We start from the raw sequence: 16,043 nt of genomic DNA on the forward strand, positions 1-16,043 counted from the left end.
ATCCGCGATCTTACTTACGTTACCCTCCGCGTGAGAGGGTAGCAATGGCAGGAGAACTGCTCCGACATTAATCGGACCAAATAGTAGTGCTAGCGGCTGTACGGAATGTACAGGTTTCATTATACCGTTAATCGCTATTGTGTTCCCTTTGTATGCGTTTGCATGTTTGTGTGTGTAAGTGGCTATGTGTGTCCGTGTGGATGTGTGTGCGTATGCAAAACGATGAGGTAGTACTGTCATACTTTTGGCAGAGTATGCGCGCGCGCGTGTGCTCGCGTGTATATTTGGCATGTTGTTGAACAGTATCTAAATGGGGGGAAAAAACGAAAAAGAAGAAAAGAATGGGCAAACTAAAGAAAAAGAAAAAAAAAACAAAGAACTAAAGAAACGTAAAATTGTACCCTCTGGGCCCCTTAATCGTGTTAACTATATATTGGTATCCCTCAGATTGCGCACGATCCTTTTAAATATTACTAAATAATTCTCTCTTTCTCTCTCTCTCTCTCTCTCTCTCTCTCTCTCTCTCTCTCTCTCTCTCTCTCTTGCTCGCTCGCTCGCTCGCTCTATCGTCTATTGTCTCTCATTGATAACTTACAGTAGGCGTATCGTTGTGAGAATAACCATTTAAACTTTCTGCAAAAAACAAAAGGGAGAACAAGAGTAAACGGAAATAAGAGAGGATAATCTGTATAAAGAGTGTAAATACTGCAACAAGTAATATCGTGGGTGCCATCCTGACTAGGAGTATATCTCTCTCTATATATATATCTATATATAGGTAATGTGTAATAAAATCTATTGCATTGATCACATCTTATACAACCGGGATAGCAACTATTTCGCGCAACTGCGCCCACTGTTTCTCACGTGTGATCGATGGCTATACTCTATTATCTCGGTACGCGACTATTGCTCCGGACAAAAGTCCGCATTTAAACATTGTAAACAGGTAACAAAGTGGTAGTGATCGTTTTGCCGCGAGGACGCCGCTGCTGGGAGACTTCCGTGGCGAATGCGTGGCGAAATAAGAGAGAGAAGCGAACGGCGCGCTCTCGTCGCTCTCGTCCGCGGGGCCGAGGCGGGAAGATCGACGTCGGTGTGAAAGTGTTTAACAAGCGGCGATTATCGGCGATTTATTGCTCGGCCGACGTTTCCACCCGCGTGCTCGTGCTCTCGCATTCGCCAAGAAGTGTCGGCGTGCAGTCGCGCGCACTCCCGCGGCTAATCGTACGACAGTCGTCCGCCCTAGAATCGCAGTAATCTCATAAACGTCCTATAAAATCGTATCTGTACAAAAGGTGTGAGTGTGTCGTCGGGGTGTCGTCTCGGCGCGACTTTGGATATGTGTCACCGCGATTATTATTATCGTTAACGTCGGCGAAGAGTGTGTTTATATCACACGCGTATAGGAGAAGGCGAAAACGAAATCTCGATTCTGTCTGTAGTAGTGGGCGCTCAGAGGACAACATGGCAATGTGGTGACTACAAAGTGACAAGTGACTGTGCAAATCCAAGTACTGTCACTCTTAAACGCATAAGCGTGCAATTCAACTGAAGCTCTTTTCGCACGTTCCTTGCGGTTCTCAATCACGTCATTTAACACACGCTCAAGACGTGTAAATTGGAATTTAGTACATTTGAACATGTCAAGATGATGTGACTTGAAACAGTGAGAAACGTATAAGAAGAAATTCAGCCAGAATAACACGCTTGGTTTTGTAGTGAACTATACGAGAGTTTTGTATGCAGAATTATAATGTATATAATTTAACAAAATGTTTTGTAGTTGTGTTGCAACTGAAGCTTCAGTTGCAACAACTATAAAATAATTTATTGGACTATATACATTTTAATTCTACGCAAAAATCGTATAAACCACTTTATAGTTGCCATCGTCATGTCTGTTTCTTTGAACGTGCGTGTGTGTATGTGTGTTTATATGTGAGTATGAGTAATAGAGACTATCTAGAGTAGAAAAAAAAAAAGGGAAAGCGTCTGGTTTGGCACTGTGGGCGCGTGGTGTAACGTTGGATAGATATTACCCAAGTGTCACACGATCCTAGGCTCGACTTCTCAACAGCGATAGTAGTAGTAGTAGTAGTAGTAGTAGTAATAGTAGTAATAGCGCAGTAGTACCAGAAAGACGTATCGGTTAACGGCGTTAACTGTTTAAACGCGACGACGAGTAAAGGTCGATCTATGGTAAAATGTAATGTTGAACTATATCAAAAAGTCAGCGCTCTGGCTGTTGGTGCCACGTTAGTTTACCTGAGTTTGCATTGTTCTCTCGTCGCGCAGTGCGCCTCGCGTCGTACGGAACGTACTCGCGCGAATATACATGCGTCCGCAAACGAGATATCGATCTATCGTGTGTGCGTATTCGGACGCGACCTGCGCAGGAACCCGAAGCGGAATCGCGAACGGCATTCCGTCGCGAATGTTATTGATCGTCTCTAAGACGGAATTTGAGCGTATACGTCTCGTACACTCCACATACGCGTTTAAAGTCACGCGTTTGCGAACGCACTTTTGAAATCTCTGCTCGTACTGGCGAACGCGTTCCTGCCCGACGCCGATCTGCGCTACATGACTGTGTTGACGCATGTACTCGCTCTCCGCTTTATCTTCACTCGTTCTCTCTCTTTCTCTCCTCTCTCTCTCTCTCTCTCTCTCTCTCTCGCCCGTTAAAAAGCTCTAGTTAATAAACCTTACTTGACCGTTGCACTTTCATTGACTAGTTTTGTGGTTCGTAGCGTTTTCGCGAGCGTATCCGAGGCGCTGCTCTGTGCGCATTGTATACCGCGCGCTCTCTTTCTCTCTCTTTCTACCTATCTATATCTCTCTCTTTCTTTCTCTCTATTTCTCTTGCGCCTTTTTCTCTTCTCTACAATCTAACCCTAATCATTTCGTCCGTTTCTCTCGGCAAACGTCTTCCCTCGTGACGCGACATTTCGACGGGAGCGCACGGAGAGAGTCGTCCTCGCGACGAGGGACCGGGACGGTGTTCGCTGACGACGACGAAGGGAAAACGAAGGTACCTACTGCAGCCTCTCCTCACGTGTCGTCTCGTTCGCACTATCCGTGAGCCGGTGGTCCCGCGGGTAGTCCCGACAGCTGGTCACACAGGGTTGCTGGTGGCCGGTTAGTGATTGGTACCACGCGCGGGCCGACGGCTCTGGTGGCGACGAGGACGACAGCGACGCCGAAGACGTTGTTACTGCGGCACAATGTCCGAGAGCGAATGATTGGACTGCTGGAATACTGCCTTCAGTTCGAAGGCCACGTCTTTGTGCTCTCGCGCAATATGCCGTCTAACCGTGTTGTTCCTGGTGAACGTGCGTGCACAATGCGGACAATGCACCCTGATGCCCTGGTGACGTTGCCGTATGTGGGCTCGCAGGTTCGTCTCGTAGCCGTATAGTCTTTCGCAGTAGGGACACTTCAGCTTCTTACCTGCGGATACAAATATGAGCGTTTTACAACATTCGTTCGTGTCGGTACCGATTGACGGCATTGCAAGATCGAGTGTGACCCGCATCTTCTCGGGAATTGCGGAGTGATCGAGTGTATCGGAATAAAAAAGTTAGTTGCGGTAACAAAAATCTGTATGTAATAAATCTCTCGCGTTATGACATATGAATACTTAAAATTATAACTGTTAGTACATACAGAGAAATACATACAGCATTCAGATAAGTGTTACTTGTTTCAAGTATTTTATAGATTTATATATCCGTGAATCTATCATAAATTTTTTTCAGAAGCATTAATTTATTCAAAATATATTCTGAATCCTAGTAAGTTTAGCAATTTCAATCAAGAATATGAAATTAAAACTAATATTCGATTTGTTTACTACATGGAGTCGAGCCAACTCTTTCTTCAATAAAATTTTGTGTAATATTTTTATAAAGAGGACATACATTTTTATTTTAAGTACATGATAGAGTTCTTCTCAAATTTACAATGCGTATATTTTAAGATTATCAAAAACATGTATTCTTTGTTAAAGATAATTATTATTTGAAAGAAAGTGAACTGAGTAATCGTTTTTTAGCAGTAGAATGATAGCTTTTTATTTATAGGCACATATATTTAACTATAAAATATTAGCTTAGGTTATACAGAGAAAATTTTATAGTAAAAGTTTACTATAGTTTGGCGGAAATTATGTAGGAATGAGCGCGTAGATAGTGTAAGTGAAGGTGAAACAAGTCATTAAGTGGTAAAGTGCATAAGTAATAGAGGTTATGGCGTCATAAGGAATAGGATAATGTAGGTAATGTAGGCAAGCTTAAATTAGTATGGTAATGCAGAGGAAATTGTCAATAGAGGAAATGTATAATAGATAGTAATAAAAGACAGAAGTACACAAGGAATGGAGAAACAAGAGGATACAAAAAATTAATATATGAATAATGAATTAAGCATTCGCTTTCGACGCGATGAATCAAACGGGGAGTAAATTAGAGTCAAGCGTATTCTCGATCGCCGTAACTCCCGAGAAAATACAGACGTCACCCAAGTGGCGCAACACTTGAAGTGTTAATAGGTACAGAGAAATGCTCAGTTGATCCAAGAAATCGACGAGCAACCGAAGGATTACGTAAACGAATTAGTACAGCAAGAAGTAATATTTCTCGAACGCGATCAGCATTTCTTTCTCACGATCGTCTGTGACTCAATTGATATCATCGATAAATTAAACGTGCAAATTAAGCGCTCGATCCACACGGACACGCGGTGGAATCTTCGTGGAAGGAAGCGTGGATGCAGATTGCGCAACCCGGCACGTCCTCTTTTTCTTTCTCGCGTACACACGCACACACGCGCGCAGTTTCTTCTCTGCTTGCGCAGCCGCGCTTCGCTATTAAGTCCCTCTTGGGTGAGAAGAAAACAAAGTTCGGGCCGGCGAACGGCTCATGGTGGAGCATTAGGCCAATGCCTCCGAGATTGTTGGCGCGTGCAAGGCCATCCTCGTGCTCCGCGGTCTTTAATACACTTCCCATCCAACCTGATTAACTCGCGTCCGAAGTACCATTTACGGCGACCGGCTCGGCCTCCACGTTGCCCGCGAGCGTGCGGACCCATCGCGCTCTTGCCGTAAACCTACGATTTCCGTCGTGGAGTACCTCATTCTTGGGTCCGTATTAATAGTCGTCATTTAAAACTTGTCTCACGTAAGATACTCGGATCTACATTTAAAGTTAGCTCTGAACTTTTATATTGAACTATATATTATACGTGACATCGCATTTATAGTCGTGATTCAGCTCAAAAGTTCACGTCTAAACCCTATAAATTCAAATCTGAGCACACTTCGGGAAAAAACATGGTGACTATACAGGTAACTATACAAGTGATAACTATATGAGCTTTATACGTAGAATTAATGTACATTGTTAATAGCCTGTTTTATAGTTATTGTAACTGAGCATCAGAAATGAGCATTGGAGAAAGTATTATAAAATACTATATACATTATAAAATTCTACATACTAAACTCGTATAGTTGTCACTTCATAATTGCCATTATCATCTTTTCCTTTGAGCGTATCTCACCTAAGATAAGTTGCAAGTAGCGATTATTGTTGCAGACCCAACATCTTTTATGTAGCTCTTTCTTTTATATCCAGTCAATGATATTTGCAGGCAAAAGTGAGTATGATTTTCGGCAGTGGTTACAATATCAGCCCAGCTTTCGAGATCACGCGCCTGTTCGATTTTTGCCAAGATTTGAGCATTCCAAGAGTTGGCGTTCGCGTTCTTTTACCGGCAAGCGGTGGCACGCGCGTAGTACTTAGTAGCACGTTCGCACCGCCAACTTGATAACTCGGGCGGTGCGCTGAGGTTGAGGAGCGGCCCGCAACATTGTTGCTGGACATCAGTCCTTTTACGCGAATACGTCATTTGTCTGATATCTGTGCGTAGAAAAATCGTAGCAGCATGCAGTAAATGCATTCGAAAGCTGAGACCGTCTCGCTTCCAATCAGCTGGCGATCGTTTCTGCAGATTGTTTATTTTATTATGATGTTCGCTTTCATATTCAATTATTTTCATATTGAGTTATTTTTAACTGGCTGCTCTATGGAACGTCAAATGTTTGTCTTAGGAGACATATGACGTGAAAAAGATTTAGTATATAATTATGGTAATATAAATTATTTATATATAATTTTACGTCTCACAGAGGCAATTTAAATCTCATTGTTTTATCAATATGAAATACGAATTTTTAACTAAGGTGAAAGAAATTTGGACCTTTGACAGATGTTCGAGGATGTTTGTTGCGAAATTATTTAGATGAATAAAATAAAATTAATTGATCTCGCAATAGACAACCGCGAATGGCTCTTAAAAGCCCATGTTTCTGAAATTTCATCAGAGCCTGTTTACATAACAAACTTTTAAGACCGTAATATATAGAGCGTCCAACTCGGAAGAGTTCTATGTAATACGGATAAATTAAGAGTGTATTCAAGCTCAGTCTAAAAAGTACTGTTAAGCTGAGCCGCGATATGAGACAATCACGTGAAAAGAAACGAAAGATGAATTTTTTGTCCAAGTCATTAGCGTTAGAGAACGCCAACGACGCTATAAATGACCGTGGCTCCGTTGTCGGTGTTCATTTCGATGTAGCAAGAAGCTCTCATTGTAAGACAGAGGAAGCCCGCGCGCTCTATCAATGACATTTTGTCCTTTACCGGCGAAATGCGCGTTAGTCTCTTCGCCCGTTAGCCCATTCGTGCAGCGCTCTTGAATTCCTCTTTGTTTAATTAAAAAGAAGCGGCGTGGCGGTACCAAACGCAATACGTATCCCGGCCGCTCGCCGTGACATCATCGGGTCCTTAACGGTGACGTCATCGCGCGTGCACGCGCCTAATGATAACAATTTTCTAACGTAATTCTATGCTAAATCACAGTCGCGATGAATTGGCCGAAATCGTGTTTGCGTTTTACGACCGTAATTGAACGAGCCATTCACCGGGGTGCGTGACACACGGTGTGTCATTAGCGAAATTATATAGATTAATCGGGAACACAGTTCGGGCGGGGTGAAAGAGGGAGAAAAAAGCACCAGACCGCCCATCTCCGCGCCGTTTTCGTGCTCTCCTAAAACGAAAGGATTGTCCGCTCGCCGCGTGTTTCAGGTGTCACGAGAAACTACGCGACCGGACCCAAAAGATCGTGTCCGCGAACGAGCTAGTCGCACGCTAGACCGCCATAAAAATCGTTACGCGGCCATATGCAACGCATAAATAATCGTGGGCGTGAGTGGCGCGGGCGTTGCGCGCATGTACGGCACGGCCGACGTAATGATTGCCGGCGAAATAATTTTGTATAAAGCTGCAGATGTTGTTTTTATCTGCGTGTGATCTTCAAAGATTTTCCTGGGTCTTCCGCTGTTCAAACTACCCCTCCCCCTCTCAACTCAAATAATAGATCGTGTGCTTACAGACGCGGGGAATTTTATGACAGAACTTATTCAAAAATTTATCGAAGAATAGATCGATATTCTGTATTCATTGATTATCCTCTCGCTTTATATATCTTATTTATATTTGAAAGCTGAAATGTGCTGTTAACAAATTTGCTATATTTCTAACGAAATATTAATAAATAGAATTGTAGCGAAATTTTCTGTTTCTTAGCAAGATAGACTTTACTGAGAGTCTGTACCTATACACTATTAGAAACATAGTAAAACTAAAAAGAATTTATATGAAAAAAAGAAAACTATAATATTCTTTTCATATAGTTAATTATTTTTCGTCATATCCGGGGAAGGCATGTTGCGACCACGTATTCTGCCGAACTAACGTCGGCTTTGATAATGATTTTTCTATTACGAGAATTGTATTTGACGTCATTTCGCCGCGAGAATCGTGCAGTCAACTTATCGTTAAATGCTCGCGCGAAAATACGAGCGAGTGACGATACAGATCGCGGCGAAGCACGCGCGAGGGTTTACGCGCCTTACGTGCGGAATCGCGCGCCGGCCTTTCGGCGACGGCGGTGAGCAGCACCTAAAAATAGAGGGCCGCGGCATCCTAGAAAACGTAAACGAGGCCGCGGGGCTCGATCTCGTGCAGCTGACTATGAAATTCACAAAGGACCCGCGCCGGAACAAAGGCGCGTACGCGCGAAGACGCGCGCCGGAAAAGAGCGAGAGAGAAAGGGAGAAGGAGCGGCCAGCTCCAAAGTAATAGGAAAGACGAAGAGAGAAGGAGGAAGGGAAAGGAAGAGAGGACGGGGAAGGGAGTGAGGAAACGAGCTAGAAAAGAGGTATTCTCATCAGGGGGAGGAAGGGACGAGGCTGCGGGGTGGGTACGCCCCTGAGACATGCAGAAACGCAAAACGGTGCCGGCCAGGAAGCGGGAACGACCGCTTCTGGGAAAGGCACCGCGCCATCTGCGCCGCCCAAGAAATCGCCGATCCTCGGGTCTCGTGTTTATCGATGATTACCAGACATAACTCGAGTGTTTTAAGGTACGAGAGGGAGCGAGCGCGAGAGGCCCGAAAATTTGCTCGGAAGCGAATTCCGTTCCGCGCGAAGCCGCTCGACGAGGTTCGACGAAGAAGCTCGAGGAGAGCAACGCGTACACCATTTCGATGGAGAGTCGCCCGACTCGTCGCGAATCTTCCGATTTTGTTCCTTTCATCCTACCACCCTCTCTGCGTCTCACGTGTTATTAAAAGACTAAAGTACGCTCTCCGGAAAATAATTAAATCGAATCAATCCCCTGCGCTTGCGCAGGCGCCTCGAGTGATCGTGATGTTCTTGAGCGAGATGATCGCGAGCGGGGAAGTCGCGATCGAGCAAAGTCGATGGTCTGGACAGCGAAGGAAAATATGGTGGCAATCTCGAGCCGGCCTTCGATTCTCGGAGGAATCGTGCGTGTTTGACCGAAGGGCCCAAGAGGAAAGTGGAGTCAGAGGAGGAGGAAAAAGATATCGGAGGCCCGCGGGTGTGGGCGGGTAAGGATGGGAAAGAGGTGGCGAAGGAGGAGGAGGAGGAGGAGAAGGAGGAGGGGGCAAAATGGAAAGGTTAAGTTACGAAACGCAGCAGCAACCGCCGCCGCCAAGGTCTTCCCCACCCCTCTGCCATCGACCACGACGACCTGACCCTTTTTTTCCCTTTTCGGCTGAATGGATCGAACAAACGTGTAAAGCGAAGAAACGCGTAACACAACGGATACACAGCCCTACCGCAACGCGCGCCCACTTGCTGCGATCGATCGCGGCCGTGCGCGCATATCGCCGTTATCAGAGAACGGCTCTGCCCGTCGTCTACTCTTGGCCCTCGTTTTCGTGCCCTGCCGGACGCGTAATGCGCGATCTCGTTTCTCTCCACTCCGCGATATCTTACGCGCCGATGCGCGCGTGAGCGGACTAGGAAAATAGCGACCTGGGGTCAAGCGAGAGAGATGATATCGCTCGCAATTTCGAGCGGCTCGAAAATTTCGGAGGTAACGATGATTCTGCTCTTTTTCGTTGGACTAATGTACACTTGCGGAACTTAAACAGAAGCAGATCTACGCGGAGAGAATATTGCTTTTTTTTCATATAATTCTTTTCAATTTTTCACTACGTTTCTACGCCGAGAGAAAAAGCGCCTAAAATAAAATTGTAAATATTTATTCGGCGGGTACCAATAACATTTAGTCATACTAATACAAAATAGTTTTCAAATAAGAAGATATACATTTTCTTGAAACCTTAAGGAAATCTTAACTTTTCTTATGAAAGAAATTGTTTCTATATATGTGATATCTATTCTGTTTTATATCTTGAAAGAAAATTTAGATTCAAGTAAATATTAACACTTACCGAATACATATTTACTATTTCCTAGATTTTTCTCTTAGTGAAGAAGTGCAGGAATAAACTGTCGGGTAAGATCTATCTTGCTAAGGAACAGTAAATTGCTAAGAAAATAGCAAATTTTTTAATAGTACATTTCAATTCCTGAAATATAAATAATACTCTGCAAATTTCTTGAAATTTTTACTCGAAATTGCAAGTATGAAGACTTACTCACTCAAGTTTATGGTAGATTCTGATTCAACATGAGTGGGTTTTAGATTAAAGTGAATATGTTTCTGTGATGGTAAAACATCATCAATTCACTCTATATAAGTAGAAAATTCCTTGAATTCGAGTGCGTCAATAGTCACTTTTGCAGTGAAATCTCCCTCCACGAAATTTAGACAGTATGAAAGGATATTCAATTACTGTGAAATTTGATTGACTGTGAGTCGATTGGTCCCTTAATAATAAAATTCTATAACAATTTTTACTACAAAATTCTCCCCGTTAAAACTTGTTAAGAAAAAAGAGAAAAGAAGAAAGCAAGCTGATGCGGAGGATGCAACAAAAAAAAACAGACTAGATGCCTCTTGTGGTGTATGAGATACTGAGGGAGCGCATGCTTGCTGGTATCATCTAGATTTCCTCGAAAGAATCAATTTCGCGCGTGAATAAAATTTTCATGTTCTCTCCTCTCAAATTCCATTACGCGGAACTGAGCTCCCGAGTCAGCAATCCCGATGCCGGCGGCTCGTCGTACACTCTATGGAAGGGACGGTTAAATACCGCCGTTCTCCCGGCGACGCTTCTCGCCGGTGAACGGTGACGATAACGCCGGGAGGGAGGAAAGACGAGGAGAGACGATGCGTGTGCGTACGCAAGAGAGCGTGTGTGGCGCAGTGGATCGCCAGGCCTTGACACATTTCGTTCGGTGGCGCCAAATCGGTCGCCGCTCGGGCGAGCATTCGTTGTAAACCGGGAGGAAGAGGAACGCGGAGAAGGTACGGAGGAATAGGCGCGGGAGGGCCGGAGGGAGAGGGGCCGGGACTGAAGGAGGGACAAAGGGACGGACCAGTCGGCAGGATAAGAGAACGCGGCGATAAGAGCGAGAAAGACGGCGAAACCAAAGGCAACAACGCGATGCCGGTGGGGCTGAAGAGAGGAGGCCAAAATGAGTGAGATAGGGGGCGCAGAAGAGGGCGAGGAGGAAGGGCGAGATGGAGGAAAATCAATGTCAGGCAGCGTGCGTTGCAACCCGAAATCAAGGGAGCCCCAGGCCTCCCCCCGTGTTTGCCACCTCCGATCGATTTTGCAAGGGACAGCGGGGGCGCACCCACCCTTCCTCTTTCTCTTTTTAACCCCTCGGAGACCGGAGTGAACCATAACCCGCACAACGGTCTACTTTCCGGGACTCTACAAATCGCAATGTCCTTATGGTTGCAGGTACGATACACCTTTGCACTTTGTGCATCAGTAATCGATACCTCTTATTGGTACGCTCGTTCTGCATTTTGTACTCCTTTCAATTCAAATAATGACGGGAAAAACCCTACAACACTTTTGGTTCGGACGCATCGATGTGACTGATGACTTTGCCCTTCGAGTGCGAAGATGGCGAGGGCTCGTGATTTTTCACGTTATTGGTCGTTGACGTGGTCAAAAATAAAAACAGGGCGTACAGTCAAAAATTGAAACGTCGCTATCTCTCGGAACATTGGCTTTTGTTTTCGTAATACACGTGACGATCCGAAAGTGGCGATATACCGCTCGGATAAAGAGTCAAGGTCTGCTTGGCCTTCTAAGGGTCATGAAGAGTGAGTCGGTGTTGTTGAAACAATATAATAATCTGACCACGGAGTTGACGATGTCATGCGCTTAGTAGGATCTAAGAACGTTTAATAAAAGGTTCGAAGAAAGACCGAAAACTGTCGTGCGTTATTATGCGTCTTGGTTTATCGCGCAACGTTGCGGTAGATAAATATGTTAAAAGGAAGAAACTCACGCGAGAAAGAGCGCAACCGTACGGGGACGCGGCTTTAAGCTCAGAATAAATCACGGAAGATTGGGAAGGAAATTCACTCGGCTGACCGCAAGAATCCGTATCTACTGTCGCATGACTAATTTCGAGAACGGACTCTACGCGGAATCACAGCGCGCTGACGCGATCGATCGAACGGCGCTGACAATGTTATCGGGCTACAAAAAAAAAAAACATTGCGTTCGAGTAAACGTTACTCAAGTATTTCGCCGGTTTATATAACCGCAAAAAAAGCAACATGGTGCATCATAAGCATCAAATTTATTCAGAATACATTCTGAATCCTAGAAAGTTTAGCGTTTCAGCCAAGAGAATATTAAATTTCGCCGAATACATCTGTACGTCCGCGTAAGTCGGATATCGTAAATTGACGCGATTCACGGCTCGTGTGTCCGCCGATTACGTGCGCGCGCTTCCACGAAAGCTCGTCGCTTCCTCGTGAGGCCGTTCGTTCCGAAAAAGCTGCGTGTCCCCGAGCGCGTCTGCGTGTCCGCGATGAAAATAGTAGACATAATTTTCCAACGCGACGTGCGATTACTTTGTTCGTCGCGCCGTGCGGGAGAATGTGTTCGCTGTGTTGCGCAGCGTTCTCACGCGGCTTCTGCACGCACACCTCTCTCTCTCTCTCTCTCTCTCTCTCTCTCTCTCTCTCTCTCTTTCTGCGCTACGCACACGCGCGCGCAAACTCGCGCTCGAGCTCTCCTCTTCGTCGTTCGCAGCACGCGAAGTTCGCGCGCGACCACCGGAGTTTTGGCGGCACGTGCACTCACACACAGCCGCGGCGGGTGCACACGCGCGCGCACACACACGCAGCCGTGCACGCACGCATTCGTTATTGATTGGTACGCAGCCGCGCGAGTAGGCCCGGACGAGAGACGCCCGGCGCCCTACGCCACGCCGTGGCCGAAGAGAACGCGGAATTCGGAATCCCGAGCATCGCGACGTTTGATCTCTCCGCGTCACGGACGAGTCTTTCGAAAACGAGCACTTCGACAAAAGAAGCGTATTCGCCGCTCTTGCGATAGCAATGTGCATACATTCTGTACGTGTGAATGATTTTTGCGCTCCTCTGGTTTTCGTTCATGACACGTCATGAGACTGGGGATTCCGTCGAGAGAGGATGTGGGATGACCAACCGTTCCGAATTTTGCGGAACATCCCGATTGTCGATTCTTTATAGAGGCATCCCGAAAGTAGACTAGGCGTGCCATTTGTCTCGATTTATTACATAAAATAAAAGAAATAATATAAATTTTTTTTATTATTACATATTATTTGTGTGATAAGAGACAAGTGCTTTTTATATAGTCTTAGACTAATAATTTATATTGAGAAATAATAAAAAAAAGGCTGTTGATTGTTCGACCTAAAAATGAATAAACATTTTACTTACTATTTTTGTATATATATTTAATTTATTCAATGCCTATTTAAAATATAGACATTGAATAAACTAGACCTGTTTATTTAAAAAATTAATATATTAAAACATAAGTTAGTAAAATATTCTGTGTTAATAAAATATTCAATGAAAAATCCCAATTTTTTAAAGTCGACATCTCGAATTGGTCAATTAAGTATTGGTCATTCTCATGCGGTCAACAATATGATGCGCTTAATTTGAATAAGAATTGCCTTGAGTTGCTATATTATAGATTGTGAACCACGAGTCAAAGACTCCTGAAATAATCTCAATCTCGATGCGATTTGCACGGGATGTTCGATCGAATTATAATCTCCAATTCGCAATAATCCGATAGAGATTTCGGACTCAACTGCGAATGTTCGCTGAATGAGTGATAAGAGACGAAAGTCGCGTTTGCTTGAGTTACGCCCGCGACATATAGTATCAATATTATTCGCATGTTCTTACGCTGATTAAACACACTGCACATTTAACGCGGCGCAATTCCGATAACAGGCAGCGGATCGGCGGGCCGGCGGTGGGAGGGAAGCAGAGAGGGGAGACAATGATTTGTGTGTATTACGTGATATTCGGCATAGAAGAGACCTCGAGAAGCCGCGTCGTCGTTGTTGTTGTTGTCGTCGTCGTCGTCGACGAATTCGCCGGGCGTCGCGAGACGTTGGTGGTGCTGCAGTAATTTTGCACCCACGCCCGGCCACCCGCTCAATTTGGCGATCCACCCCCACCTTGGCGCACGAAAATATACGCGCCTGGGCGTTCAGCAGCTGGCGCTATCCCGCGTGCGCGTCGCGAAGCACACGCAATGACGCAGCGCGGTGCGTCGTCGTGCACGAACGACACGCATGAAGCGCGTGAGCGCCGCGGCGGGCCTAATTTCTATTGCCCCTCGTGCATCGGGACGGAACCGTGTTAAAAAGTTGTTAAACGCCGCGCGCGCAACGCGGCCATGAGGCTCGCGAAATGCTCCGAGCTAAAGGTCGCAGCGTTGTTTATCATGACGCCGGTATATGATCCGGCGGTTACGATACATGCGCGTGCAATTTTGTGACAGATGCGCCCGTTTCGTTCAATCGTTGCCTTTTTATGACATAACCCTTGCCCACAACCTTGTTTTAAGACGTAAGCTGTAAGAAATTGATTTTTAGAAGAATAATCGACTGGTTGATCAATTTCTTACGGCTTACGTCTTAACTCTACAGTCGTCGCATAGGATCTTTAAGAGAATATTATATTCATAACAGTCTTTTCTCATATTTTACATGAACCTAAAAATCTAATTAAACAAAGAAAATATTTGAGTTTTCAACATAAAAGATATAAAATAATTTTTTGCATTGGGATTTCTCAAGATTCCATGCATTGACTCGTGTTCGAAAAATAGTGCAACGACTGTAAGGTTAAAGCAAGGTTGTGGACAAGGGCTAACGCGTACATGAAACTTCCTGTATGTGACTGGACGTATTTCGTACGCATGTCGATGAAACGCGTTACGTTCCGAGGCAACGAACACCAGTCACTATCGTGACACGTTAAACTGTATGACCTTATTATGATCATAGGTACAAAGCGGGGGGAGGGATAAGTTCGCGGTATTGCTTGGCATATTTCAAATTTCTTACACGAACGAAAATTACGAGTCACGAATGATCCTTCGGGTTGCAGGCAACTGGCAATTCGGGATTTCAGGATTCTCTACACGGAGAATATATATTATAGTTTCTTTTTTATTTTTTTCAATTTCATTATGTATTTTTAGTAATATGTGCAAGTATAGATACTGTCTGTAAGGTCAATCTTGCTAAGTAATACGAAGATCTGGTTATAATCAACGAACCAATGTATTTTTGTTGAAAGTAATGGAATTTCTAATTCTTAGAATCAAATTTAGGTCGTAAGAATCACATACATACACATATACCCAGAGAGAGAAATTTTATATCCTTCCAACCAGAACACCTTATTTCGTTCATGAAAACTAAACTTCGCTTTAATATAATCAAATTTTTGTCTTTATAAACATGATAAATTCTGCTAGGATATTTGAAAAGAAAGAAAAATTTGTACACCGCAAAAAGATACTAGAAAATTTATTTGTGGGATATAAAGTACATTTCTTAGGACAAGTTATCAACTTTATATCCAACAAATAAACGTCCACATATTCTTTTTAGTGAATTATTGCGGAATGTCGATCTATGCGTCTCTGTTGCAAAATTCTATATAGTAACTTTTATAAAATTCAGTTCGCGCGTATTGCACGAGATATTCCAACAGAATGACCTTAAAATAACGAATAATCGCGACTGCTGCAAAGGCATGATTATTAGAGCAAGAATTGAAGTAGGAATGAATGCTCGTTCGCTATGAGGCGTACACACGTCGCACTCTCTCGTGCGTACGCACACGCGTGTCGTCTGACCTAATCCGTATGCGCTCTCTTTCTCTTTCTCTCATTCTTTCTCGCTTCCTCTTGTGCTGGAGAACCTTGCGGGTTCTCTCTTCTCACGCGCACGATGCAGCTACGATAAGAGAAAAAAAGAGAGAAAGAAGGCGCGCTCGCAATCGGGCAGCGTTCATGTCCTTTGTGTGGAAAAACCAGGGCCAGGGCGAGGGCGCGGCAAAGGGTGGAGGATTTCCAACGAAGATAGGGTTACGCGCATTGTGCGTGGGCGGAGGGCAACGGCAATACGCAGCGCGGTGCTCCCGTTGTTTTATTCGTACTTGCCGGTGCGAGGAGTATGGTAATAAAGCTCTGTCGCGGAAGAGCGG

The 16,043-nt window shown here is 44.6% G+C and overlaps 1 protein-coding gene across 4 annotated transcripts in view; it reads right to left on the bottom strand.

Moving 5' to 3' along the window:
* Nucleotides 1–653: 653 nt before the first annotated feature.
* LOC116850789 (zinc finger protein chinmo) overlaps nucleotides 654–16,043 on the bottom strand; it is a 74,738-nt gene continuing 59,348 nt past the window's right edge. For all 4 annotated transcript variants that reach the window (XM_032829439.1, XM_032829436.1, XM_032829438.1 and 1 more), the window contains exon 7: nucleotides 654–3,453. In XM_032829439.1, the coding sequence (XP_032685330.1) occupies nucleotides 3,215–3,453 (239 nt within the window). In that variant the 3' untranslated portion in view covers nucleotides 654–3,214. The remainder of the gene's footprint in view (nucleotides 3,454–16,043) is intronic.

Source organism: Odontomachus brunneus, unplaced genomic scaffold, assembly GCF_010583005.1.
Source record: "Odontomachus brunneus isolate Ranch 3 - 2012 unplaced genomic scaffold, Obru_v1 Obru_scaffold_156, whole genome shotgun sequence".
In the NCBI taxonomy this organism is placed as follows: Eukaryota; Metazoa; Arthropoda; class Insecta; order Hymenoptera; family Formicidae; genus Odontomachus; species Odontomachus brunneus.